At 43.0% G+C, this 27274-nt stretch overlaps 1 protein-coding gene and 1 pseudogene across 1 annotated transcript in view; one reads left to right on the top strand and one right to left on the bottom strand.

The window, feature by feature from the left end:
* Positions 1-27274, top strand: part of LOC146860652 (uncharacterized) — a 172781-nt gene that overhangs the window by 110468 nt on the left and 35039 nt on the right. The window contains exons 8-10 of the mRNA XM_085644579.1: positions 2683-2752; positions 16786-16864; positions 17304-17457. Coding sequence (XP_085500705.1) covers positions 2683-2752; positions 16786-16864; positions 17304-17457 — 303 coding nt within the window. The remainder of the gene's footprint in view (positions 1-2682; positions 2753-16785; positions 16865-17303; positions 17458-27274) is intronic.
* Positions 5599-15032, bottom strand: LOC146860653 (centrosomal protein of 55 kDa-like; annotated as a pseudogene).

Here is a 27274-nt window from a genome sequence, read left to right as displayed (position 1 = left end):
AAATCCCCCCATTAGACTAAGGTGCTTTTTCTCCCATCGACCACTGCGGATTCGCATATCCGGCTCCATTTGCAAATCTGCCACATTCTAATTGGCTGCTTATCACAGAAGCATTTCTGTTAAGGCTGCTATCACCCAACTCAGTGCAGTTAGCACCCTGTTGAGAAAACCTTAAACAACAAGCATTGGCATAGTCAATAGGTCTTGTTTTTGGTAGGCACGGGGAGATTAAGTGATTTGCCCAGAATCACAGGATGTTATGGGGATGCCGAGACTCCAACCTGGTTCCCAGCTCCAAAGCCACTCTGACCCTTAGACCACATCTTCTCCCTATAGATTGTTTGTTTTCTGTGTCAACAGTTGGTTTTGTTTTTGTGTCTCTCATAGACAGTTTCTATCCTTTATTTGCTTTTAAATGGCACTACTTACTAGTTTATCATGTGTTTTGCATTTGCAATGCAATAGGTCTGGCATTTACGAGACTTTCAACTATTGGCATTGTAAATGACTAGGCCTTTTATTTATGTTTTAAAAACGACTCCTGGGGATTGTAAACATCAAGGGGCCTTCATGTCAAGCTCCAAGACCTCCTAATAAATCAGGTCTTATCTCCGGGAAACTCATTCCTTAGCTGCCCTCTAGGCAGGGACAGGAAGGCAGGATTACAGTTCCAGCACGAGACAAGCATTTGCAATGCAATGGGCCTCGCATTTACGCGAGTTTAAACTATTGGCATTGTAAATAACAATGCCTTTTATTTCTCTTTTAAAAATAAAAATAAAAGGCATTGCCATTTGCAATGTTAATAGCTCAAACTCTTGTAAATGCGAGACCTATTGCATTTTTAATGCTTGTTTTGGGTGTACCCAAGCAGTTAATAAAGATCTGTCTAATATACTAAAGATTGCTATTTATTAATTTAATTCCCAGCCAATGAACTCTAGTTATACCATATTCTGACTGCATTGTTTGAAGTTAATATTATAAGGCTTTTTTAGATTAACATTTTGAGTATGCATTTCTACATGCATGAGGATGAGATGTCCCTTCGTCAGTTAGGATTTTATTCTACCCTGCTAATAGCAAAGCATCTTCCTTTCTAACTGTGCTGGGTCTAGCTCACAGTTTCTAGCTCTGTAGTGACTCTAGGCTTTAATCTCATACTACTCTTGATGCAACCAATAAATAGGGTTTCAATGGACAGACAATCCAGTAAGAGAGTTATTGTGCTTGAAGGATTGCCACTGTTGTAATAGTCTCATATCATCACTATAGCCAAGGTTGATGTTAATCATCTTTTCATAGTGAATGTGGTGAGCAGATCCTGTCAGAACTTCTTATCCTGGCAAAGCAGGGGAAGCCAACCCAAGCCTGTTGAACCCATTCCTGGGCACTTTGCAACATGATTGGGTGATGAAGGGAGCCCACGACCAGGCACTTGCAACACCTGGGGCTGCTTAAGCTCTGATCCTGTCACGGTCAGAGCCTCCCACCAGGTACACCAGGGAGGGCCTCCCAGGACCACATAGAAATCAGTCCTGGGCACTTAGTAACAAGGTAACCTGGCAGATTGATCCCAGGCCCAGGGCCCCAGGCCCTGCTATAGCTCGGATCCGGATCCCCATCAGAACTCTCCACCCCCTCAAATCAGGGGAACTGTTCTGGGCTTTGCAGTACCCGGTCCAGGTTACTTTGTGACTTAGAAGCCTGGCAGATGGAGCCCAGGCCCAGGAGAGCATGTCCCTGTGCACTCTGGAACACTGACCTGGGTCTCAGATCTTTCCACCTTGTTGAAGCAGAGATTCTCTCCCAGTGCCTGCAGAAGCCTGCCCCAAACACTTTCTAACATGGTGGCCCCACAGGTGAAGCCGAGTCCCATGGGGGCCTTGTCAGCTGGAGTTATGACCTGTGGCCCAGTCAATGCTTTCTACCGTGCTGGAATGAGAATATGGCCATCTGGGTGCTTTTATACGCTTACCAAAGCCCTTGCACTGTTCAGGGAGAATAAGCAGATGACGGGCAAATCACCCATATTCTGTTTCTACAAATCCAGAGGAAGGCCACTACCCTTCCGTGCACAGAAGGGGGCGTTCAAGCAAATGTAACTGACATCATGGAGTCCAGGCTGGTCTTAAAGCTTCAAAATAGCCCTCATCTGGACTTCCAGGGCAGCACCGAATTCTCAACTCTGAGTCACATGTCTTGTTTGTTTATTTACTAACATGTTTGTTTCCTTCTTTTCTCGTTAAAAACGTCACTAGTGACATTGGCGTGACAAATTTGGCACACACCTGGGTATGATAAATGTTACACAGGTTTGATTTTGCAGTTGCACTGGCATAATTTCACACACTCCTAGTCTTTACTGACAAAAATGGATTGTTTTAGCTAGGAAGTTTGTTACACCTACTTTACAATTACCTTAATCTTCATTAACTCACAATGTATGCAACATATTTTCTTGTAATTGTTCTGGAGTTTTCAAGGTGTTACAAAATTGCAATTATTTTAGAAATCTGGTTAAAATATTTACTGCACTATAGTAATACTAGGCATCTACATGCCAGCTAACTGTTTCATATTTAACTTCTCTAGTAGTAATGCATTGTATGTCTTGAAATGCTGATAAATGTTGTACCTTGATTGGCTAATACTTGGTCATTGCCACATAATCTTTTTTAGCATTACAAGATGCTTCAGAAGCGGCTAACAGAACTGGGCAGTGATTTTGGAACTCTTCCTGTACACAGTGGTAAGAACTGTATAATCAGTTTAATGCTCCAACAATGTCAATATTGTTTTCACATATGTGCTTTGCCAGTTTGATATTTATTTTCTTACTTTTCCTTGGAGTTTTTGTGTAAAATTGTCATAATTATTTGGAAGCAAAATTTCACATACAAAACAAATATAGGTGTAGGTCCATTAATTTTGGTTTCAGTGGGATTTAATTAGGTTTTTAACAGACATACATATAGTTGGGACAGCATTATAAATATATGATTATCTTTTATTCAAAGCTGACAGGATTTTGATTTAAGAATAAACAGAAACAGGAAATGGTCAACAATGTTACAAATGGTCTTTAAATGTTTGTTTACATGTACTAGTCCGTGGACATTTCCTTATACAATATCATCCCAGCATTTTAGAAATGTTCTATTGATGTAAATGTTTCAAGTGGATTTTTAAACTTTTTTTTATTTACCTTAAATAAAAGGTTCAAAACACCTAATTAAATGGAAATCTTACCCTGCAAAGTTTGAGACAGCAGACCATGTTTCTTAATAACTTTGTATTATATTCCCCACTTCTACCTATACACGCTGCTCCTTATTACAGCACGCCAACATCTCCAGGAGAGCATTGAGAGGGAAAAGGGTGAACAGTGAGTGGAAAAGGTCTCGCCACCCCTCCTAGCTTCTCCTTCGGTGATTCAACACCTGAATGACGCACCACTATCCCAGGAGCACAATTTAGTGCCACAACCACGCATTTCGTTTCTGTATTCCATTCAGCCCCAGAGTCAAGTTATGTCTCTATCGTAGTTTCACTTTGTTGGTTTACCTACACTCTATAGTTGCTTCCTGGATACCCTTCAGTTTCACATTATACTTAAGATTTGACCCCAACAATTTCTTTGTTCCACCATTTCAACAGGAGATCTTCTTAGCCGTAAGAGCTATCTTCATGGTCTTTGGTTTAGAGTCCACCTATTTCTTTTCATTTGCTGGATTACTTATTATTATTATTGAATTTATATGGCGCAACAGCTACCCGGAGGTTTCCCGGCGCCTATTGCCTTTAGAGCTTTCATTCCAAATGTAGGCATACCTCTAACCCTATTGTTCTTTTTTTCTGCTCAACTATTTTCAGAAAGGGGACATGATTCTTTAGCACACAATTGGTCACTTCTACTTAGTGTCGTTCTGCCTTCATGCTGTTCAGGGATTTCAGGAAGAGTCTGTCCCCATTTCAAAGTGGAGATGTAAATTTGCCATCTTGAGTCCACAAATCAGTGTTTTTTTCTAGCAAGGCTAAACTTTCTTCACGTTTCTCTGCCCAAAGCAAATGTATCTTAAAGATCGCTGCAGCATTTTATATTCTCCACTGTGTGTTCTATGGCTGGCATCTTAAAGATCAAGCACACACAAAATGATGGGAGAAATGCTTGCTGTCCGTTTAACCACTAGTAATCGCTTGGGGTAGCATTCCAACTCATCGTTCTTTGCCCACCATGCCACCTCAGTTTGGACCAAGTCATATGCAAATCATTCTTGACCCTGCTCCAATAGGATCAGTCCAACCTACTTTGCCAGGCCAGGTCCTCCCTGAACCAGAACACGAGCACCACAAAACTAGTTTCTCCATTATTGGGGCTCATCAGTCTGGTGTAGCTTGGTTGCAGTGGCACAATGACCATGGGACCCAGGTCTAGGCATATCCTTGCCCCATAGTGCATTCCTTCCATCACCTTGTTTATTAGTTTTTTTTGTAGATGCTATAAGTGCAAAGGGTTTGCCCAGGCGTGATTCCTGTGCTCACTGTGCTATACAACTCAAGCTATACCTTACTTATGAGCACTGTTCCCAATAACGTGCGCGGGTGCGCGCCCACGCACCTCTGTTATCTGTAGCGCGCAGTGCTGTGTGTGGAGCGCGCACACACAACACATCAAACGAGAACCTTCGCGCCGCTGCTTTTAAAAAGCGAGCGGCGCGAAAAACGTGTGTTTCTTTTTTGTAGAGCCCGGCTGCGGTGCATACTGAGTGCTTTTGTTAAGTATTCATGTTAATTGTAGCGCCGTCACGAGCTGCGGTTAACATGAATACTTTAAACAAAAGCACTCAGTATGCACCGCAGCCATGCTTAGGTAACAAGAAATTCAGCATGTCTACAAACAGGGCGTGAAAAGCACACGTCCTGTTTGTATACTTGCTGAATTTCTCTTCTTAACAGAGCTGGGCTGCGGGGTGATTGTGTGACTTTGTTAAAGTTTTCAGGTTAATTGCAGCTCCAGACGGGCGCTGCAATTAACCTGAAATCTTTAACTAAGGCCCACAATCACCCCGCAGCCCAGAGCTCTATTAAGAAAAGAAATGCAGCAACTCTACAAACACAGCGTGAAAAGCACACATCATGTTTGTAGACTTGCTGAATTTCTCTTTTTTTTCCGATCACGTAATTAATTAATTTTATTGACGCCACAATATATACATACAGAGAAGTTATATCATCATATAAATCATATTTATTTCCAAAGAAACCAGAAGAAAATGCACAGATCAGCCTTGAGATTACATGGACTGCAATACTATACAACAGTGCAACAAGCATAATTCAGTAGTTCATGGCAAATAAAAAAACTGATATAAAACAATTTAAAGGGACTGCTGTTCCACCTGCGAGTTGGTTAAAGGACCAATTTAGGAAGAAACTTGCTGCATGAACAGTTAACCAGTCGTGAAGATGCACCCAGTTATACACCGGAAAACAACAGAAACAAATCTGAAAATGCAACGCCATGGATGGCCTATATACGCACAACTTAATCGTTTAAAAACACAAGTAAAAAAGTTTCGGAGTGCATGTACGAGTTTAAGACCTCTTGGCTTCATTGTCGGCGCAGAAATCAATATGTGCCAGGAGCTCTCTGTGCTGGCTGGTGGGATACTGCGCCTTGGCACTTCGGACACTCCAGGAAGCTCTCGTCCAGCAGGTTTGAACGCCGGGGTGATGGATTTGGGGTACCGATCCTCAACCAGTCATCAAAATCGGCGTAGAGATTATAAGGCGATTCAGTGTAATGAAATTCGTGGAGGTGCTTCACTGGCTGCAACTGCATTTGCTCTTTTGCCTTGTGCAACTCTCTCCGAACTTTGTATATCTGGTGTTGTGTGTTCTGGTTATCCAGCTTTTCGTTTTCCAGCTCCGACGTACATATCTGAATCTGTTGCTCCAGAAAGGTGATCCTCTTATTTTCTTCTTGTTGTTTCGATAAACATTTTAAAAGAACCTCAGCCTGAGATGAAAGGGCATCATATAGTTCCTTTTCCTCTTCAAGTTTTTGTTTGGTTATTTCTATTTCGGTCTTCAGCCTCTGCACTTTTTCTGCCATACGCTTTTTTTCATTTTCTCTCTGCTGATGTTCTTCTGCAAGCTGCGTGTGCAGGGCATTATTTAAATACGCTGTTTCTCATCATATTTCCTTTTTAATTAAGTAATATCAAATTGCAGCTGAGCAGTCTTTTTTCATTCTTCTTCAAGGTCTTTTTTTGCTGCCATCAAGCGCTGGTCATAGTACTTTTGTTATTTGGCCAGTTTCTGACCTTCTGAACTGCTTTCTTTGGATTTATGTTGGAGTGTTTGGTGCGCCCTCTAAACTGTGAGCTATGACAGGATGTAATGTGATTTTTTGTAACTTGTCATTCGCTGATCCTCATGTAAAGCGCTCTGATACCTTCGGGTCTAGCCAGCGCTATATAAAAGTCTGTAAATAAAAAAAACTGATTAATTAATAGAGCACAGCTGTGGGGTGATTTACACTTTTCTGTGCTTGGCATAGTGTGCCACCCTACTTGTATTTTCCTGTTGCAGTCATTGCATCCAGATATATGATACAAAAAGTAACATCATAACCAGGGCATTAAGTGGGATGAAAAAACTGGGGGGGTCTCGCAAAGGGGCATGGCCAGTGTAATTAAGGGCATGGCTTAAGACACATAAGCTAAAAATCTGTACTTGGCATAGTGTACCGCCCAACTTGTATCTTGCTGTTTCTGTCACTGCATCCAGATATATGATACAACAAGTAAATTCATACCTACAATTTAGGACTATTCGCTTTGTCAGTGGTTGTTAGTTGCATAAGATAAATAAGCAGCAACTATGGCTTGTATGTAATATTGAAAAAGTTTCCAGTTAAATCTCTGGTGACACCACGACGATGTTGCTGCCCCTGAGTTTCAAAAAGAGATGGGACGCAAGTGTTAGTGAAGAGAATACTCCCTACAGATGGATCAGTCATTTACACACTTGCAACTGCCATCTGATCAGACTTGCATCTTGGCAAGACAAAAAATCTTGGCAAGGCCTAACCAGCCTTCTACCCTTCTTAGTTCGTTCAGGTGAGCACGGTTACATAGAGCGAGCGTTTAGAAATGACAAGATGGCGAAAAAGGCTCCTTATAGAACCCCCCCAATGTCGATATGCAGAGACGCAACTTCTGAAGCATTGCCATACCACACTCGCTGTCTTCTCTGACATATCTTTTGTTCTTTTTTCTTCCACTCCCCAGCTGCTCTCGCCGTCTCCTTGTCTTCTTTTAATTCTTCCTCATATCAGTCCTGCTCCACGTTTACCAACTTTCCCCTTCTCCCCATCCCATTCTTGTCGCCATTTCCCTCTCACTTCCCGTTCTTTGCTTTCTCTCTTACTGGTTTTCCATTCTCCAGTTTCCATTCTCCGTTCTTCAAAGCTTCTGGCTGCCTTTCTCTTTCCGTCCCTCTTTTACCAATTTCTCCATTACCCCTTCCCCATTTCTCGTCTTTGCACCCGGACTTTTTTTCTACTTTGTTCCTTTCTCCCCCTTTCTTCGCCACAAAATCCTATTTCCCACTCGTCTCCTCTCCTTTTCCTTCAGGCTATGTTACAATTTTGAAAGCACATACCATTATCCCTGAATATTAGATGGAAGCAAATTTAGAATTTGGACCAGTGTGCCTCTGCAGTGTCGGTGACCTGGCCAAAAAGGACATGAAAAAGCTGAAAGTGGATCATAAATCCAAAGCGGTTCTAATTAGGGGCCCCAAAAATAAGTTTGACCCAGGGCATTTAAAATCCTTAAGATGTCCCTGTGCATTTGTGAAAGTTTTCATGCTAATCGCAGCACCCATCATTAGCTGCAATTAACACGAAAACCTTAACAAATGCACACGAGCACCCCGCAACCCAAGCCTATTAAGAAAATAAATGCAGCAACGTAGCTGCCAAGGTTTCAAATTGTAACGTGGTATATTTTCATAATTTTCACTGTAATTATTAGTGCCATTTGAACAGGGCTGGCTTTAGTGCTGGTGGCGCCTGGTGTGACAAAGTTTGTTGGCGCCCCAATGACCACCTCCGCCACGGATACTCTCATTACCAACCTTTAACAGTGACCCTCAAGTCTCCATAACCCCTCTCTCTTTCATATTTATTTTGTTTAATAGTGCCACTCATACCAGTGTAAGGTGTTAAGCACTTTACATTGCATACACATTACATAGAGACACTAATTCATAGTGTGTAAATCAATGTACAGGAAATGTTACATCAGACAGAGGAATAAAATGTCTCTTCTTAACAGACCTGGGCTGCTAGGGTTTTAATCAAAAGTTTGGATTGATATTTGGCGCTGCACACACGCGCAGTGTGGTTCCTGGTGCACATAGCCATGGCTGCAGCGCACAGAAACCCTACACTGCCGCACACAGAGGAAAACAATTAGAGGGAACATTGCTTATGAGACCTAAGTGGGTTGAAACAGGCCTGGGTTGCTTGTGTTTCCATCTGGAGGGGATCTGGCCTAGCAGTTCAGGCTGGACTGTTCCTTTTTGAGCAGAACTAAGACTGATTTGTATGAGGCACGGCTCTGTCTAGAATGGCACAGTGGTCAAAAACAGTGGTCTGGAATGTGGTGCAGACGATCGCCAATGGGTAAAATGAAGTCACTCCTTCCTTCCTTCACTTTATTTTCTTTTTGCAGTTGACGCCCTAAGTGCGATGGGTTTGCTCTGACGTGTGGTCCCATACTCACTGTGTTACACTACTGCATTTGTACCTCACTGATGAAAAGCAAGCATTTTACATGCAGAAATCTTTGATTATTTGACTTATGTTCAAGCGCTCTTTTAAATTGAATTTTTAACTGTGATGTATTATATGCTGTGGGGGGGAGACTTTATATTGCCAAAATTTCACCTGAGTCACTCGTTTGAGTCTTCTGCACCTCTCCGGTCCACCGCAATCGGGTTAGTCGATTGAGTGGAGAGAGGTTGCAGATTTCATTCCTGCAAGGGTCTTTGGGCACCATTTGCAGAGGTTAGCGCGCTTGTGGTTTGACCGTCGGGGACATAAAACGATCGCATTCGCAGGCTCGCAGATGAGAAGCAGGTATTTTATGTACAGAAATCTTTGATTATTTGCCTTACGTTCAAGCGCTCTATTAAATTAAATTTTTTAACTGTTCTGTATTATATGCTGTTGGGGAGACTGTAAATTGCCAAAATTTCACCTGAGTCACTCGTTTGAGCCTTCTGCACCTCTCCGGTCCACCGCAATCGGGTTAGTCGATTGATTGAGTGGAGAGAGGTTGCAGATTTCATTCCTGTAAGGTCTTTGGGCGCCATTTGCAGCGGTTAGCGCTCTAGTGGTTTGGCCCTCGGGGGACATAAAACGATCGCATTCGCAGGTGCGCAGCGGGCGAGTGCAGCGGGCGTGCGGCTGTCAAGCCGAAAGCAAGCCCGTCCGCGCCTGGACGCTGCCTGAAGATGCTGCCCTATGTCCCACTGGTATTGCCGTCGACCAGGCTGACTTACTCTAGAGAAGCGTTGTTAAGGTGGGGGGTATCTGGCCCCCTTCACAAGGTGCAGGGTAAACCCAAGAACAGAGAAAGCCATCTCTCTGGGGCAATGCCCACAGTGTGGCTGGTCTGTTGCCGAACAACAGCAAACACTTGGCCATGTTCACCCCCTTTCCTTGAACAATCGAGTATGTAAGGAGCAGTTTTTTGGGGGAGAGAAGCATAGTAAGGATGTGCAAGCAGTTCACTTTCAGGGGCTGTATCTTAACGCACGATCGTTCCCTAAACATGTGGCAGAAATCTGGGACCTGTTAGAGGATTTAAAACCAGACATATGTCTCTTTACTGAGACCTGGCTGCACAAGGACGCTACCCCGGCACTGGCAATTGTATTCCCCACCGACTATGCGGTTGTAGGTCTGGATAGATTAGGCAAGAGGGGCGGAGGTCTAGCCATTGCCACACGCTCACCTTATTATATCAAGACATTGGACACTGTCCTCCCCTAATCTAGAACTATTGATCTTTAGGGTAGAGCAAGCGCAGGCGATCTAATGGGCAGGAGCCTTAGTCTATCATCCACCGGGAGGTAATAAGAAGGAGTTCTGTACCTCATTACTAGAAAGATTGGCCCCTCATATATTGCAAAATGATAAGTTCCTCCTGGTGGGGGATTTTAACAATCACCTGGATGTTTTGTCCAATGCAGAGTCTGCTGCTTTAGTTGCAGCCATGGAGTCACTTGATCTTTCTTCTAGAGTTTCTAGCCCCACTCATGCTGCCGGACATGTGTTGGATACTATTTTCACCAACATTTCGGAGTTAACAGTAGAACCCCCCCAGATATTAGGCTGGACCGACCATCTGGCACTAAGTTTTTCCTGGGCGCCCACGAAACCAGCCAGCCTACCGCAGGGGCACAGAGATCTCCGTAGACCATGGAGGAAAGTAGCATCTTCCTCTTTTAAGAGGTTGTATACCTTCCCTTCGTTTACGAACTGTGAAGATGGCGATATAGCCTTAGAAAGGTTCGAGGCTTCAGTAAATGAAGCCCTCAAAGCCATTGCTCCGCTTAAGAGGGTAAAAATTCAGTTCAGGGCAGCTCCAGCCCCTTGGTACTCAGATACTCTCAAGAGAGAGAAGACCTTTTGTTGGATCAAGGAAAGAAAATGGAGGAAATCAAAATTTACGCCAGATAAAACCTTCTATCAGGTGTCTCATAGAGCGTATTTAAAAAGCTGTAATACAGCTAGACGCGCTTACCTTGGCTTACGGATCACAGAAGCGAAAAACTCCTCGGGGGAGCTTCTCAAGCTCCTTAAAGAGTTCACTAACCCGAAGGCTAATAACCCGCTACCTCCGCCTTCCCAGTAGTTATGCGAGGGTTTAGACACTCATTTTACACAAAAGATTGATACTATCTATCGCTCTTTTGGGACAGGGGAGGTATTTCACGAGGGAGCCTCCTTCTGGAGAAACCCGTGCTCCGCTAGCCTAGCATCATTCCCTGTCATCACTGGTGAACAAGTGAGCTCCTTATTAATGCACGTGAAATCTGGTGCCCCATTAGACCCGACTCCCCCTGCCGTTATGTCAGAACTTACTCCAGTCGTAGCTAATGCGTTGGCGGAAGTTTGTAACATCTCGTTAGTTTCAGCCAAGTTTCCCCGCAAGTGGAAGCACGCACATATTAAACCACTACTGAAAAAGGCTCTGGCAGATCCAACTGACCTACAAAACTACCGATTTCTCTTCTTCCTGGCAGTTGGAAGATCATGGAGACAATAATCAATTGTAAAGATTGTGTTGTACCTGCACACCTATTATTGAATAAGAATCAATGATATAAGAACAAGTAGGCTTTGTTATAACTGATATCAGCGTGTTGTCATGTGTTAGGGTTTCAGCCCTGACCCTATCTGTAACAATGTAGAAATGAAAAGGGGTGGAGTGATCCACACCTACATGACGCACAGCAGTCGCACTCCGGAGAGTTTTCAAAAAATAGTATGCAATTTTAATCAACCAATATTTCAAAATAACATGATTGTTTGATATTCAAATACATAACGTGAATCAAAAGCGTATTATAAAACATACGTTGTGAGTAAATGAAACATAATTCATGGCTGTAATACTTGACAAACAAAATGAATCTGCTGAATAATGTGATTCCTTAAACTTCAAAATACATCAGTATTTTAACTTTTATCCCAATGCATTTCGGGTTATTAACCCTTCTTCAGGGGATGTAGTTCATGTGCTTCAGAAAGCAGTTCCACGTTTACAACACTACAATAAAAATGAAACAGTCGTACTTAGTTGACATGAGTAATACTAGGATTTGCACTCAAAGCCAAAAGTGTGTGAGTGAGCAAGAAGTTGTTTTTAAGTAGCCCGGTGTGTTTCAGAAGCGAAGAGAAAGTCTTGGTGACCAAAGAAAAGTTTTAGTGAATAATGTGCAGGAAACGGGTGATAAGATCAACGCAACCTGTGTCCAAGGAAAATTCTAGTGAATATCGTGCAAGAAACGACCGAAAAAAGAGAGAACCAAAGTCGAATCGCACTAGTGTGAAAACCATGAAGTAAGTGTATCGTACTCACATTCAGGGGTCCAAACAAATACAAGTATATAGGGACCGTGATCATGTGGCAGTATCCGGCTGTTAAAAAGGTACGAGAATCCTGTACGTGCGCAAACGACTTTATAAAAAAAAAGTGACTGTCAAAAGAAAGCAGTCAATTCTTACCCTTCAGTGTTCTTAAATGTTGTCCATTTCAAGTGTTGGACGTGTCTAAGAAGATAAAATGAGCTTAGTTGAGTTCGGTGTGTGGCCGGCACAGTACCAATACGTTAACGAAAGATCAACAGGTAGCGTAGCTTACCCGTCAACAGATCCAAGAAACGTGAGACGTGGGAATCCTGATGCGTTCGTAACAGCGACGCGTCATCATTGTGAGTCATGAAAAAAGGTTGTTTTTATAGGCAGCCTGAGTTGTTATGGAAAACTTTATTAAACTCGGGTTGCTTAGAACAATCCTAAACGGTTAGTTAGTGTCGTGTAAACGTATGCCATCCTACTAACCACGGAAAAGGAAAGAGAGAAAAAAATAATAAAATCGTGAATTGAATAGTTGGGTAATATGGTCTCAGGACCTGCTGAAAGCGATTGGGCACTCCAGTAAGTTGCGGGAGCCACAAAAATATAAGCGCGTATGTGTCAATGAGGAGAAAGAAAGTAGTGAATTTAATTAGTTAATAAGGTGATGTGTACTCAAGCCCTGCTAAAAACCATGGGTCACTCCAGTGAATAGTAAGAACCAGAAATTTAGAATGTATGAGACGAGTGCAAATCCTTCACAGAGCTGTTATCCTGCGGGGCGAGCGTGAGTCTGCCGTTCAGAAATGGGGTGCATTTATAAACATGAATCATAAGAAACAAGAGAATTCAATGTGATCATTGAGCCCCCCCCCGGAATTAAGGTGCCCAATTTTTTTATCCAGAACGTTTCTTTTCTTGCTAGCGTGTTGTGAGGGTCATTGCAAGATGTGGTACAAATTTTCTCTAAGATGGTGAAACGTAGCTGGGGTATTGTGTGTGTTGTTTTTATCCAATGTGTGGCCAAACAGGATTTAAAATTCTTATTGCGAATAGTGCTCTTATGTTCTATTATCCTTGTTTTTATCTTTCTCGAAGTTCTGCCTACATACACAAGTCCGCATGGACATTGTATCGCATATATAACGGCTTCTGTGTTGCAGTCTGATGAATGTCGCAAGGGAATTTTTTCTCCTGTATGAGGGTGGTTGAAAGTCTGTCCCACCATTACATTACCACATTGGCCACAGTTGTGGCATTTTTGCATGCCTTTATGCTTGAGTTGTTTATTTGAAGGTTTGAATTTTAGGATTTCTCTTAGATTATTAGACCTGGTATGTGCAAATATCGGTGGACCTTGAAAGAGATCTATAAAATCAGTTTCTGACGTAACAAGTTCCCAATGTTTATTGATTATTTTCTTGATGTGAGATGCCTGAGTGGAATATTTCAGGACACATACTTCGCGATGTGATGTGGTTTTGCCTGCTGGAAGTAATAGATCTTCTCTGTTTTTGTTGGAAATTTTCTTCTCGGCTTCATTTAGAATATCATCTGGGTATCCTCTTTCTTTATACCGCTTCTTTTGTTCATTGATGAGTTGTGAGCTTTCTAGATCATTTGACGTGATCCTCTTTATTCTGATGAATTGTGAGATCGGTAAGTGTTTTTTCAAGGAGAATGGATGTCCGCTGGAGAAATGTAATGCATTATTAACATCAGTTGGTTTTCTGTAAACTGAGGTTTGTATACCTTCCTGGGTCTTACGAAGTTCTATGTCCAAAAAATGTATTTTTTCCGGTTGTATGTCATGTGTGAATTGTATTCTGGGGTTACAAAGATTTAGCTGTTGGATACAGGTTTCAAGAACTTCTTGTGGACCCCTCCAAAGGCACAAAATGTCATCGATATATCGAAGAAACAGTATCGTGTGTTGTTGCCATAACGGATTTTGGAGGATATGATGATATTCAAAGTGCGCCATGAAGGTGTTGGCGTATGCGGGTGCTCCAGGAAATCCCATTGTGGTTCCTGTCTTTTGTAGATAATATTCATCTTGCCAAAGAAAGTAGCTGTGATACAGCGAAAAATGTAGGAGCTCTAGTAGAAACACGCTCAAATCCCGCTCTAGGGAAGAGTCTAAAAGTCGCCATTCGATTGCTTCAAGTCCCTCATTGTGAGGTATCGAAGTATAAAGTGCTACCACATCTATTGTGCACAGTAGAAAGTCTTCATTCAAAAGAGGATTTAATGTTCTCAATTTTAAGAGGCAATCTGTGGTGTCTTTTACATAGGTTACCCATGATTGTACCAGTGGTTGTAGGTAGTAATCCAAAAATTGTCCGATCGGTTCATGGATGGATCCACACCCTGCTACAATCGGTCGAAAAGGTGGATTCTTCAAGTGCTTATGGATTTTAAGGAGCATATAAATATGCGGTGTCTTTGGAGTGGAAACTGATAAGAATCTTCTGGTGTTTTCTGAAATGACAGCATTGTCAACAGCTTGATTAAAATTGCATACTATTTTTTGAAAACTCTCCGGAGTGCGACTGCTGTGCGTCATGTAGGTGTGGATCACTCCACCCCTTTTCATTTCGACAATAATCAATTGCCATCTCTCTGGCCATTTGGAACAGAATAACCTTCTGGATCCATCCCAGTCGGGTTTTCGGGCCTGTCATTCCACGAGGCTGCACTGCGGGAAGTCACTGACACTATAAGGATGTCACTGGACAAAGGATCACCGGTGATGCTTGTTCTTCTTGATCTGTCGGCTGCCTTCGACACCATCTCTCATCGTATCCTTTCGGATAGGCTCCGAGAGATTGGTGTCGGAGGCATGGCCTTTAAATGGCTTCAAAGCCATCTGACCGACAGATCACAATGTGTCCAGTTGGACTCCTTTGTTTCACAGACCACTCCTGTAGATAAAGGGGTCCCCACAGGGATCTATTGTAAGTCCCACTTTGTTTAACATATATGTGGCCCCCTTAGCCTCAATCGTTAGGAGCTGCGGATTTGAGACCATATCGTACGCTGACGATACGCAGGTGATAGTTCCAATAGAGGCGGACCCGGTAGTGACCAAAGTAAAGTTTAAACACTGTATGTCCAACATAGCCCTATGGATGAGGAAGAACTCGCTCCAGCTCAATTCGAGCAAAACAGAGATATTGCTGTTTGGTAAAGCAGAGGAACTTTGGACCCCAGAATGGTGGCCAGTAGAATTAGGAGAGGCGCCCTCCCTGAAAAGCTGTGCCAAGAACTTAGGCATCAGAATTGATAATAAACTTTCCATGGAGGAACAGGTTAAGATGTTGTTGGGCACCTGTTTTGGAATAATGAGGATGCTCAGAAAAATCTTCCCGTGGATACCGCTCGCTGCAAGAAAAATCCTTATACAGTCACTCTTGGTTAGTCGACTGGGCTATGGCAACTCTCTCCTGGTCGGAATAAGGGAAGATTTATTAGCTAAAATGCAGGTAGTTCAAAACACTGCGGCCCGCCTGGCCCTCAATAAACCGGCACGCACTCCATCTCTACCCCTTTTACGTCAACTACACTGGCTTCCCATCAGAAAAGATCAATCTTTAAGCTTTTATGTACTGTGTTTAAATCGCTCCATGGGACGGGCCCTTCTTATCTTAAGAAGAAACTCGAATTATATCTACTCATGCGTCAGCTGAGATCCAGCAACTGCAGGCTCTTGTGCATGCGGAGAATTAAAAAAACCAAAATGGGAGGTCGGGCCTTTTCTCACCTAGCCCCAGTTTATTGGAACTGTCTCCCGGACGAGATCCGTGCATGCTCTAACCTGTTTCAATTAAAAAAATTGCTTAAGACCTGGCTGTTCTAAGACTCCTCTGCCCATGAACTGATCTCTTCTCAAGCACCGAGAGATCCCCTTGGGGATGATTCACTGCGCACTACAAATGAGTAAATAATAATAATGAGGCCTAAGTAGGTCACAACCGGTCTGGAGTTGCTTGTGTTCCCATTTGGAGAGGACCTGACCTATGCGGTTGGGCTGGACTGTTCCTATTGGAGCTGGACAAAGACTGATTTGCATAAGGTTGCCGGTCTCTATCTAAAAAGGCACAGATAGTGAAACACGATAGTCTGGAATGTGGCTCAGAGCGAACTCCACTGGTTGAAATTTATTTCAAGCATTCCTTCCGTCACCTTTTTGTTTTTGTGGCATCTTAACGTGGCATCCACCATTTTTTGACCCATCTTAAGAGACCGAGAAGTGGAGCTTTGCCAGTGCTCTACAAGGGCATGTCTGTGTCTTTGCCCCTTAAGTCTGAACTCTTCAGTTCTAATTTTAAGCAATCTCACTTCTCTACTCTTAAATATTGTCAGTAGAAGGCTTGTGATTTTCTATTTTAAGAAGATCTGTGGCCTTGCATGTTACAGGTACTAACATATTTTTGGTATTTCTCTTTCTAATACATTGCTATCTCAACCTACACCATGTATATGCCTCACAGGGGATATTGAGTGCTTCTGACCTGACGGGTGCAAATGTCTATGCTTCTATGCTTTCCCTGTGCTTGGCAGTAAAATACAATTGTGAATGACTAAGAGATGTGCTGAAACACGTTTTTTTTTTTTTTTAGGTTTATGGCAATCTGCTGCAGATACTTCACATAACCTCCTTGCACGCCTAGCCATTGTGCACATGGTGCATGAAGCCAGGTAAGGACAGGCACAGCACTGGGTAGGCCAACCATGTATCCTCTGATAATCTCACAGATGTTTCACTGTCCATTCTAGTCAAATGTTCCTCTATATTGAATTATAGAATCACTTTTATCACACCACTTAAATGTTAAATTCCTAGTAGTGCATATTCCTAGTTTTTGTTACCTGGTGATTGTGTCAATGCAGCCCAGTAATTAGGTAACACAAGACCTTGCCCAGCCTTAAGAGGTCTTTCACCGTCTGTCTCTTTACTAGGTTTTGTATGGGTGGATTTCACAGAGCATATGGTTATTGTAAGGTGACCTTTTTACACTTTTAACATGCATATTTTTGTAAAGAACATTTTCCAAAAGTATCAAGTGCAGGGTTTGGATGTTACTTTCTGGCTCTACTCTGAAGAAGACCACCTCAAGATGTTTATCTATTCCTTCAGGGGTTTGGATGTGCACCCACAGACGTTGAGAAGATTTGCTGCACAAAGGGACGAGGAATCAGTAAAGGTTTTGGAAGTAATCTATGCAGATGAAATCACCCACGTGGCTGCTGGCCTCAAATGGTTCACCTACATCTGTGCAAAAGAGGAGAGGGTAAGCTGGTCTTGCCATAGTAGCATCTATCTTGCTGTGCCAAACAATTTCTTGTTCTGCTGTCTTGAATGTTTTATCCCTTCAGGATACACAGGGACTCCATTCAAAGTAATCTGGATGACACAAAGTTAATATAATTGCCATCCACAAGGGATGGGGAGCAAACATGTATCTTCTCCTAATTTGTGGTGCTTGTGCCTTCCTGATTCAGGTCAGAAATAAACTTTAGGCATTATTGAAGGCAGTATCTTGTTAGTTCCATTAAGTTCATGAATGGATCCTCGTGTTAGAAATATAGGGTGGCCAAAATGTTCTTATCTGACATACAATTTTACTTCTTAATGCAAATAAGCAAAACTGTAAAACATTTCATTTTATGGAAAATTGACCTCTTATTTGTCCAATTTAAACAAAGACCGAGACTACATCACATCTGTGTCCTTCTACAAGAAAGAGTGACAGCATAGAGAGTCTGCTTACAACACTGATTACTGGTTTTCTCAGAGCGATCTTACTAAGAGGAAAGACTATGTTAGCATGTTAACCAAATCAGTTGCTTTTGAATGGCCTCTATAGTATTGTCAATGTTTACCCTCCTGGAGTTTGTTGTACTTCATCAGACCATTAAGGGCATAGTCCAGTAAAGAAGAGGTAACCTCCATTGCTCACTGTAGTTTTCTAAGCAGGCTAGTAACACATTCTTACTATGTCCACCATGTTGGGTATTAATGCGTCCATTCTAATCAGTTTACAAATAGCTCTGTAGTATGTAGCACATACTCACATGCTCCCTTGAATATTAAACACCATCTATTAGAGAATGTTTGTCATTTCTCATATTGCTGATTATTTTATCTGATTTGAGGACCATTGCTTCCTTTACAGTGTTTTCAAATAATATATACCATGAAATATATCTTCTATTAATCTCATTGTTCGCCTCTGAATTCAGTTGTTTCTCAAGTAATCAGCTACAGAGAAGCTCTTATGTCTAGTACTTGTAGCTGAGTATTTCATCTCGTTCCTAAAGCTGCAGTTCCTGCCTCCATTACTATGTCAGAAAAAGCTGCACTCGCATGCAGTCTGCACAACTCTTGTTCAAGGTCAGAGTTGGTATCCTGCTGTACTTGTTCACTTATCTCACCGTTTCCCAATTAACCCCTTCCCCGCTTATGACGGAACCGCTCCGTCATGAGCCACGGTTGCCGTGTGCTCATGACGGAACGGTTCCGTCATGCCACGACCGTTGGCGGCCGCTCCGCCCACGCGGCGCTGTTTCCCCGCCTGTGCGGGGGGATAACGCAACTGGGCGGAGTCATGACGGAACCGTTCCGTCATGAGCACAGCTCAACCGTGGCTCATGACGTGGCGTTAATGATTAATTCTGAGTAGATTCATCTGCCTTCTCAGAGGGCTTTGCAAGTCCCCTATAATGCACCATCCCCTGACCAGCAAAAAGCAAGACATTTGGCATCTTGTACTAGCTGATTGCACAACATAGAACAAATTACTCAGTTGCAGGACAGCCCGCAAAAATTGGGATGGTTGGCCACCCTAGTCTACTGCTTGCTATCTACATTGCTCCTGGACCATTATTTAAGAATGCATTCTTTACGCACATTCAACCTGAACTATGCAGGTGTATAGCAAATTATCAAAATAAATTCAATAGCCAACCATGACATGCACCACCATTCTGTTGTCCAGAAAAATACATTGGCATCTCTTCTGTCGGAATGGAAAATGTTTGAAGACAATAAGTAAAGAATAAGGCCGTAATTGCCAATGGAAATTAAGGTAAATTATTGCATCTTTGTATGGCTGCATTGCATGCCCTTTCTATCAAGTATTTTCAGAACAGGGGAGTGTAGTAACTAATGGCCATAATTAACTTGGCCATTTCTTTAGAGCTGCTCCTGGGGCAATATTAGAATTGGTACTTTGACTTTGCTCACCTGTTGTGCATCTTTGTGTATCTTCAATGGTGCATCGATGACCTGCCTGCTGTTTACAGTAGTTACCCCAGTGCTTATAATTAGTAGCCACCTTCACCTCATCTTGAGTATTTGGAGCTGCCCCTGGCTGCTAAATTATCAGGGACAGGTAGGCCAAATGCAAAAAAAAGCAGTAAGCACATTACTTTGGGCTCATCAAGGAGAGGGCAAAAGGACCCTGAGCCATGCCAGAACAGCCATCAACACATGACCCACTAAAATCTGTTATCGCTGTCTGGACTTGCAGAGTTTGCAGACAGTAGACCGTTTTCTCACGCTGGTTGTCTGGGCTTTTATCCTAAACAAGGACAATTCAAAAATTCAATTCTATTCATTCTAGCCAAGAAACATCTAAATCAGGAGTTGCAGACTACTAGTGTCAGTGCAGGGTATACTTAATGTGAGAACAATATCCTTACTCAAATTAATGATTTGCTGAGAATCACTTTGAGTCCTGTTTGGAAATGGCACTGGTGAGTTCCATAAGTAGCTCACGCAAGGGGAGAGCTTGGTGAACAATGGTTTTGTTGCAAGAGAATTCTAAACCAGCATTGCTTGTTATCACACCTTATCAAACAGCTTGTCTCGCTTCCAAGATAAAGACAAAGGGGAAGGTACTAAATGATAATACCACAGGAGGTCATACTTTCTGGCATGAGATTCACCCTGTACTTACCTCTATGATAGAACTGATTAAATAACAAGCTTCTCAGCTAAAGTGCCACTCAATCAATCTGTCAAATTATTTGTGTTCACTTGTCGATCAAGTAAAAGGACTAAGAAATGAAAGTATTCTTCCTAATTATCTAATGGAAAACTGGCTGTGTGTAATATTCAGAATTAAGTCTGGCTGAGTTCACAAAGTCCTTCAAAGTAGTATGAGTTTTAGGACTTCATAAAAAAAGAGCTCATCCTTATTAGGCCCTTTGAATTTTTGTAAGGGTAAAAAAGAGAGAACAAAACAGGACCGTGCCTCCTACTTCGCTATATCAGGGTACCTATATGGAATATAACACCCACTCCTCTTCTGAATAGATGACAAAGTAAATTTCAAATGTACTACTCGGCTGACTAGGGACTGGTATGCAAATAACTACAAAAGCACATCAGTTTTGTTAAAAAAAAAAAAACAATTCAAGTGAAAAGGAAATTGTCACTCAAGCCATAGCTCTAATGTGTCCGTAGGTATAGTTCGAACTACTACAAGCATTTGAAAGCCATTCATGCCCAAAAAGAATGTCAATTTTGTTTTGGAGTTCCAATCTCAGGATTTTTTTTTTAAAAGGCAGAATTTCTTCCAGCTCACGACGAGCCGAATGAGTCAAATGTTTGTGTACTGGCTGGTAGACGCAAAATTATTGTTGCATGCCTCCGCATACGACGGTCCCTGTAACACCTCGCAGATTTGGTCAATTGAGCACAGATGATCTTTCGTACTGTCCACAGCCGATGCTGGGGCAGCCTGTGCGGCATCCAAGGCCTGGGTGTCAGAGGAGGAGCTGATGTCCATACCAACAGGAGCCGATACTACCTGTGGTGGCTCTTGGAATGCCGCCATCAACATTGGAATACGCTGGGGACATGGGGGCAGAACATGGGCCGTTATCAGGTCCAGTGAAGCATCAATGTTCGGTTGCGCACATGATGGGAGTGTCAGACAGAGATCCAACATGCATTCCTCTCCGCAAAACAGGCATCGGAGGACAGGTAAGATGTAGTCCATCCAGACTGGTCTTAATGACAGGAACCAAGACACACTTAATTCTCTGAGGCGAGGTGCGCCTAGATTTTGTACCATGCGATCATGGTATTTTTGCTCCAGGAGTACTGTTTCCATCTCCTTGGTGACTGGGACATCAATTGCGTAGCAGAAAAATAACAATCAGGATACATGCTATTAGAAACAGTATCAGCGGCTGTCTTTCAAAAATTCTTCCAAATACGGAGTGTATAAAGTTTGGTATGACATTTCTTCATATCTTCCTGCCTACTTTTGTTTAAGGCAATATTGAAAAGTAGTGACCGGTAGAGTTATGTGGCCATGGATTAACCATTCTGTGGACGGTGATTCTGCCACTGTAAAGGCTAATCTATCCAGTTTTTCAATACGCAGCATTGTATATTTTGCTCCCCTTTGTGCCATTTCTATCTGTTTTTAGGTCTCGCCTACGCATCGTGCATGCGCTGCATAGGAAGGCCTTTAGCCGTCGCTCTGGTCATTTTCAAGCACACACTCGTGCTTGTGGCTGCATCCACCTTGCGGGAGCACGCCACAAGCACGAGTGCAGTGCTTGAAAATGAGCAGACTGCTCTCCCAAGCCCGCGCGTGTGCGCGCGCGCGCGCCTCTCTCCTCGCCCACACGTCCCGGCCACTCACTAGCTCCGCCCTCTCCGTCTCCTTTTTGCTCGAAGCGCACGTGCACCACTTCCAGGCTTGTTCATGATTCTCACTGCCCTGTCCCTTTCTTTTGCATAAGGGTGACTCTTTTAGTTTGGAGTGAGCGGCAGTGGGGACTGCTTCTCTGTCCCACTTCCCCGTTTCCTATCTGTCACCCAACTACTGGCTCTCCATGTTCCCCACCCTTGCCACCCCTACTCCCACATCCTGCCCCTCCCTCCCAGGCCCCTTTGTTGGGTCTAGCTCTCCAAATCCCAGATCCTGACTCCAGGCCTTATCTATTATTTACGGCCCCGGTCTGGGCTTGTTCAGATTTCCCCCAATCTATCTCCATTACCAGGCATTAGCCCCCATCCATTTTTAATGAAGCAAGCTGTCGTGCTCCTGGGGGGCTGGGTGGCCAGCACCCTCCCTCCTCGTATATTTAGAGGTTACTGATTGGTGAGAGGCGGTGGGGCTCTGTTGTGCTGGTGTGGGGCTGTCACTCACTAGCCAGTCGGGCGGGTGCACCCTGCCCCTGCCTAGAGGCCTGATGGACCTCGGAGCTTGACTTGTGAATCGGAACGTCAGTGTGTAATTATAGCGCCGAAGCTAGCGGCGGGCCCTTACAACCATCTCCAGGGTCCTGCATACAAGTCCAGGGCCCACCCAGATGCAATAACGTCTGATCAGACTATTGTTAGTAAAGAGGGAAGGAGGAACTAGAACTCAGTTTCCAGAGTCGACAGGTCAAATCGCCAGGGCTCTGCAGCACTACATAAATTCTGTACCACAAAACGACACAGTCTGCCGTGTCCCCGTCACCCCGGCCCACAAAGGTATTTTGTATGTTTCTCCTTAAGGTCGATTCAAAGCGCTGGCGTGGTTTATACCAATGGCAATGCCAGAGTCATAATTGTTATTTTATTATCAGCTTTTTCCCCCTCTCACTTCTACCAAAAGCGTAGTTTTCGCCATCACTGCCCCCCACCCCCATTTAGAGTGCATCCATTCGGAACAGAAGAGGAAATTCGATTTTCCCTCCCAAGTAAACTCCATTATTCCTCTGTATTCTAATGACTTCTGCTGGATTTTCCAGTCACATATTAATTCCCTGAATCTTATCTTAAACGTTTTTGTGAGCATTTTTCTGACTTGCACTCCCCTCCCTTTTGTAGCATGCTTCATCACTGAAACCGGAAGAGGCATCGGAGAAAGACAGGAAGTGCATTCTTATCACCTATAGCTTGCTTCGTCAACAGTGCTAAGCAAACATGCATTGGCAAAGCTAATAAGCCTGGTTGAATGTGCTAACAAATGTAGCTGTTAGCACATTAGAGCGAGACATACATGAAGGAGTCAGCAGGAGTAGATGCTATAATGGAGTTATTCCTTCAAGCACCCAAGTAAAAGTGAAATGTTAAATCAAACAGCCAATAGCATTAGGTGAGAGATCAGTACTCCCCTGGGCTAAACTAAGACATGAATGAGAAGTCTCATACCAATGGCTAAACGTGGCGAGTCAAAGAAGGCCAGTGGTTGAAAAGGGCAAGCCCAAAGCCAACTCGATTTGTATATTGTTATTAGGTCTGTTTAATAGCTGTGCTTTCACAACCCAAACCTAAAAATCAACATTTTCGTTTGCCTTCTGCTTTTAACTTTTATATAATTGGTAATCTTTCCTTCTCCATCGTAGCTTCTTAAACCCGGCGAAGAGCTTCACCATCAGCACATGCTTGATGTAAATAGCCCATAACTATTTTTTTATATATTGCATTGGGCTTTCCTAAATAATGCTATACATAACAGGTGTTATTATCTCCTTAATTTAATGTAATGGTCCCCACATTACAGACCTTAGGAGAACGGAAGACCGAGTTTGCCATGACATGCAGATGTCATCAAATGCTGTTGTGAGGTTAATAAACTGAGTAATCTAGCCAATTTCAGTGCTTTGTCATGGTAACTTGTTATACAGAAGGATTTCTTCTGAAGGTGGACTCTTTCCACTAGAAACAGAATACTACCCCATCAACCAGTTTCAGCACCAGTATTTACTCGGAGTTGAAAGAGAATGCTTGCAAGGTGTGAAAGCAGCAGTCATTCTCAGTTTGTTTCCTCTTCAGCAGGAACATGGGGTAGGTAGGGTGGCCTAAACCAAAAAGGTGTATTCTCCTAAGCCTCATACATGAACCTGATCAAAGTCAGATTGTATAAGGGCTCAGACAGAAGAGCTGTCAGAGGTTCAGTCTCCGATCCAGCCATCAAAGCACTCTACACATGCTTTTAAATGTAATTCTCCAGTGAACCGGGAGGCATGCCCTCTATACCATTAATGGCTGGAACGTTTTGAAGACTGCAAGTTGTAAAACCGCTACTGCCATATCATGGCACGGTTTTCAGTGAGTTTGTATTCTATCATAAAAGCACAACTTACAGAAAGACGGAGATGGTTCACCGACGCTTGTGCGGCAGTTCTAAACTATTTCTTGAACCAGAAACAATTAGGCAAATGGATAGTTTTTGTATACCCGGGACAAGATGATTGCTTAGTAATTCCCCCAGACTTTCTTGTAAAACATAGCTCCCACAGTTGGAGAGTTCCTCCGATCCCCTGGAGTTGATGCTTTTCTCCAAGGTAGACGAAATAAACATCAGTGGACTCTCTCGAATTGCAGTTGACCAGGCACGGGTCTGGTGCAGCGGGGGGTGGCACTTGGGCTTCTCAGGGCTCAGCAGTAATACAGATACAACTGGCGGCTCAATGCTTAGTATAACAGCTGATTGCTCTATGCCTGTATTGAACTGGTACGGATAAGGTGTACCTGTTCAAACTATCAGTCTGTTCAAATGTCAAAATGGATAAATAATGCTATAGTGGAACGCACTGCATACTTTGGTCCTCTTTTCCTGGCTAATTCCAGTGGCTCTGCTAACCTGCTGCCTTCCAGCTCTAAAGTGCGATTTGCCATCATCCCCTATTGAAGCACTATAAAAATACGTTGTCTGAGTGCACTGCTTGAGAGTTTCAAATGTGTATGTCATGGAACTGGGGCTCAGTAGATGTTGTAGCACCCAGGATAATGTGCTGCATGGCTAAAAACGTAAAAGGTCCCAAAGGCGAGACCTATTGGCTATGCCAGGGCTTGTTCTGTTAAGTTGTATGAAGAAAACAGAGATGTACTGTTAATGAAACGCCAAAGCACATAGCCTGCGCGCAAAGATTGCAGCGTCCAGCTTAACAATATAATAGAATGCAATTGTGATTGCCCGTGTTGTTACATGGACACATCCTGCTCTAATATAGCTATTGCAGAAGATACAATGTTGCCCAGTGAATATATCCTGGAGGTTAGTGTAGTTAAACCATTGTCAACCACTGCTAGAGCTTTCTTTAGGTTTATACGATCTATTTCTCATACTCTCTCCACGGCCTTTTGTTGTGATATTTTCCAGATTTCATTATAGACAGCATAATAGAAACGTTTTTGACGTGGCTTTCTAGGACCTAATAAAAAGTCCCCATAGACCCACATCCTTTGTAAGTAAGGATAAGTGTTGTTTCACCTGTGACAGTGTTGAGGTTTTTAGCCAATCGAGGCATAACTTCCCAACACTGTATACTGTCACTACCCCTGGATGTTCTCTCTATACATAGCGTGGATCTGGCCTTTGGATATTAAACCCTTTGGTTTTACCCATAAATCTTTCCTGACATCTATTGGTGTCTGTGGGCCAAATCAACCATCCCTTCCAATCGTGGTCTGATCTATTGTATTGCATGATCTCTTCTAACGTAATCCCTTTTCTTGTGATGTTATGTTACCTTCGGTGTGTGATAGTGTGGGCATCCGAGGTGTAATCAAGTCTTTGTTCTTGGCTATTCCAAGACAGGACATTTGTTGCACGGTGTCATTCAAAAACATGATTTGCCGAGGAATGAGGCATGATCTAAATAGCGCTTCTATTCCCTGGACCTGCCAGTCTCTAGTACCCCAGACTGATTTTAATTCTATAGTGTCTTTCCATAAGTCAAAACCTTGTTCAGACAACTGGGCAATAAAGGAAGCAGAATAAATCTGTTTGGTGTTAGTTAACATATTTTTCTGTGCTGGTGTTGGTACTATCCAAGGTGATACCAGGTAAGTCTTTTTGAGAAAGTTCAGAAAATCTTTAATTTGCTGGTTGCGTATTTCTTGGGTTGGCATCGTTTCAGGTTCACTTGGATCCAAAGAAAACGTTTCAAAGTCTATGAAGTAGTCAGATGCAGTTCGATCAATTTTCAGTATTTCCGCAGGTCTAGTGGAAACTATAGCTTGCTCTTGTTGAGACATGTTGATGTAGATATCTGTGTTTGGTCGAATTAAAATTTGTCTTTCATTTTGGTTTTGATTCGGATTATGAACTTCAGTTTCAAGAGGAACGAGTTCCATGGCATTATTGCATAGTCCATCATTCTGTGCAGGGGACTCATCAAACGTGATAAGTCTTTCTGTTTGAACTTCTTGTATAGTAGCGAAAGGAGGGCACCGGCTACACCGAAGTCCACGAGGTCTACTATTCAGTATCTGCCACATAGTGTGGTTTGATTAAGTCTATTGAGACAAACCCTTTCTCCTTTTTTCCAGCAGGAGGTGGCAGAAGTATAGTTCTTGTTCCTTCAACGGCCAGGACAGGTACAGGCTTTCTGTATGATGACCCAAATTCTTTTTTGTCCACAATTTCTCTCTGACCAGACCCCCCAACTTTAGGGACCCAGACAGGTCTTGCCGTGACTGACTTGACTTCCCCAGTGGTGGTCCGCTTTACCTGGGCATTGCTTTGTAGTGCCCTGAATTGATTTAGCTCCTGTAAAACAGCCAAATGTTTATGGATGTCAAAAGGTTTTACATCCTCCACTGTGCCTTCAAAATCAAGATCAGGTACCCACATTCTCTTCCCAAATAGGACCTCATAAGGAGTGACACCCCCTAGAGAACTTCTTGGCATATTATTCAATGCTCGTTTAACTCCATACAAATGATTTACCCAACTCTCACCCGAGCCTAATAATATAGCTGTTAAATACTGCTTTAAGTCCCGTTTTTTCCTCTCTACTACCGATCTTCCCTCGGGATGGTATGGAGAGGAGTACAGCAATGCTACACCCAAACCTCCCATGGCTTCCTTGTAAGCCCTAGAGCTAAACGCTGGGCCAAGGTCAGAATGTAATGTGCCAATTGCTTATGTCCCGATAAAGACCGGCAAATCTTTTATAACCGTTCGAGCGTCAGCCGAGCGCTTGGGCCACACCCATAGGAATCTACTGCAACCATGATAAACCTGTAAGCCCCATCTGTTTGTAAGGGGCCGCAGTGGTCCAATAAACACACGCGAGTGGTTTGTCTGATATCAATAATGGTTTCTGCACTGGACTTGTTATGGTGAAGCCTTTCATCTGCTGACA

This window comes from Triturus cristatus, chromosome 3_1, assembly GCF_964204655.1.
Source record: "Triturus cristatus chromosome 3_1, aTriCri1.1, whole genome shotgun sequence".
In the NCBI taxonomy this organism is placed as follows: Eukaryota; Metazoa; Chordata; class Amphibia; order Caudata; family Salamandridae; genus Triturus; species Triturus cristatus.
Note: the sequence above shows the minus strand (reverse complement) of the source record. Positions and strands in the feature narration are given on the sequence as shown.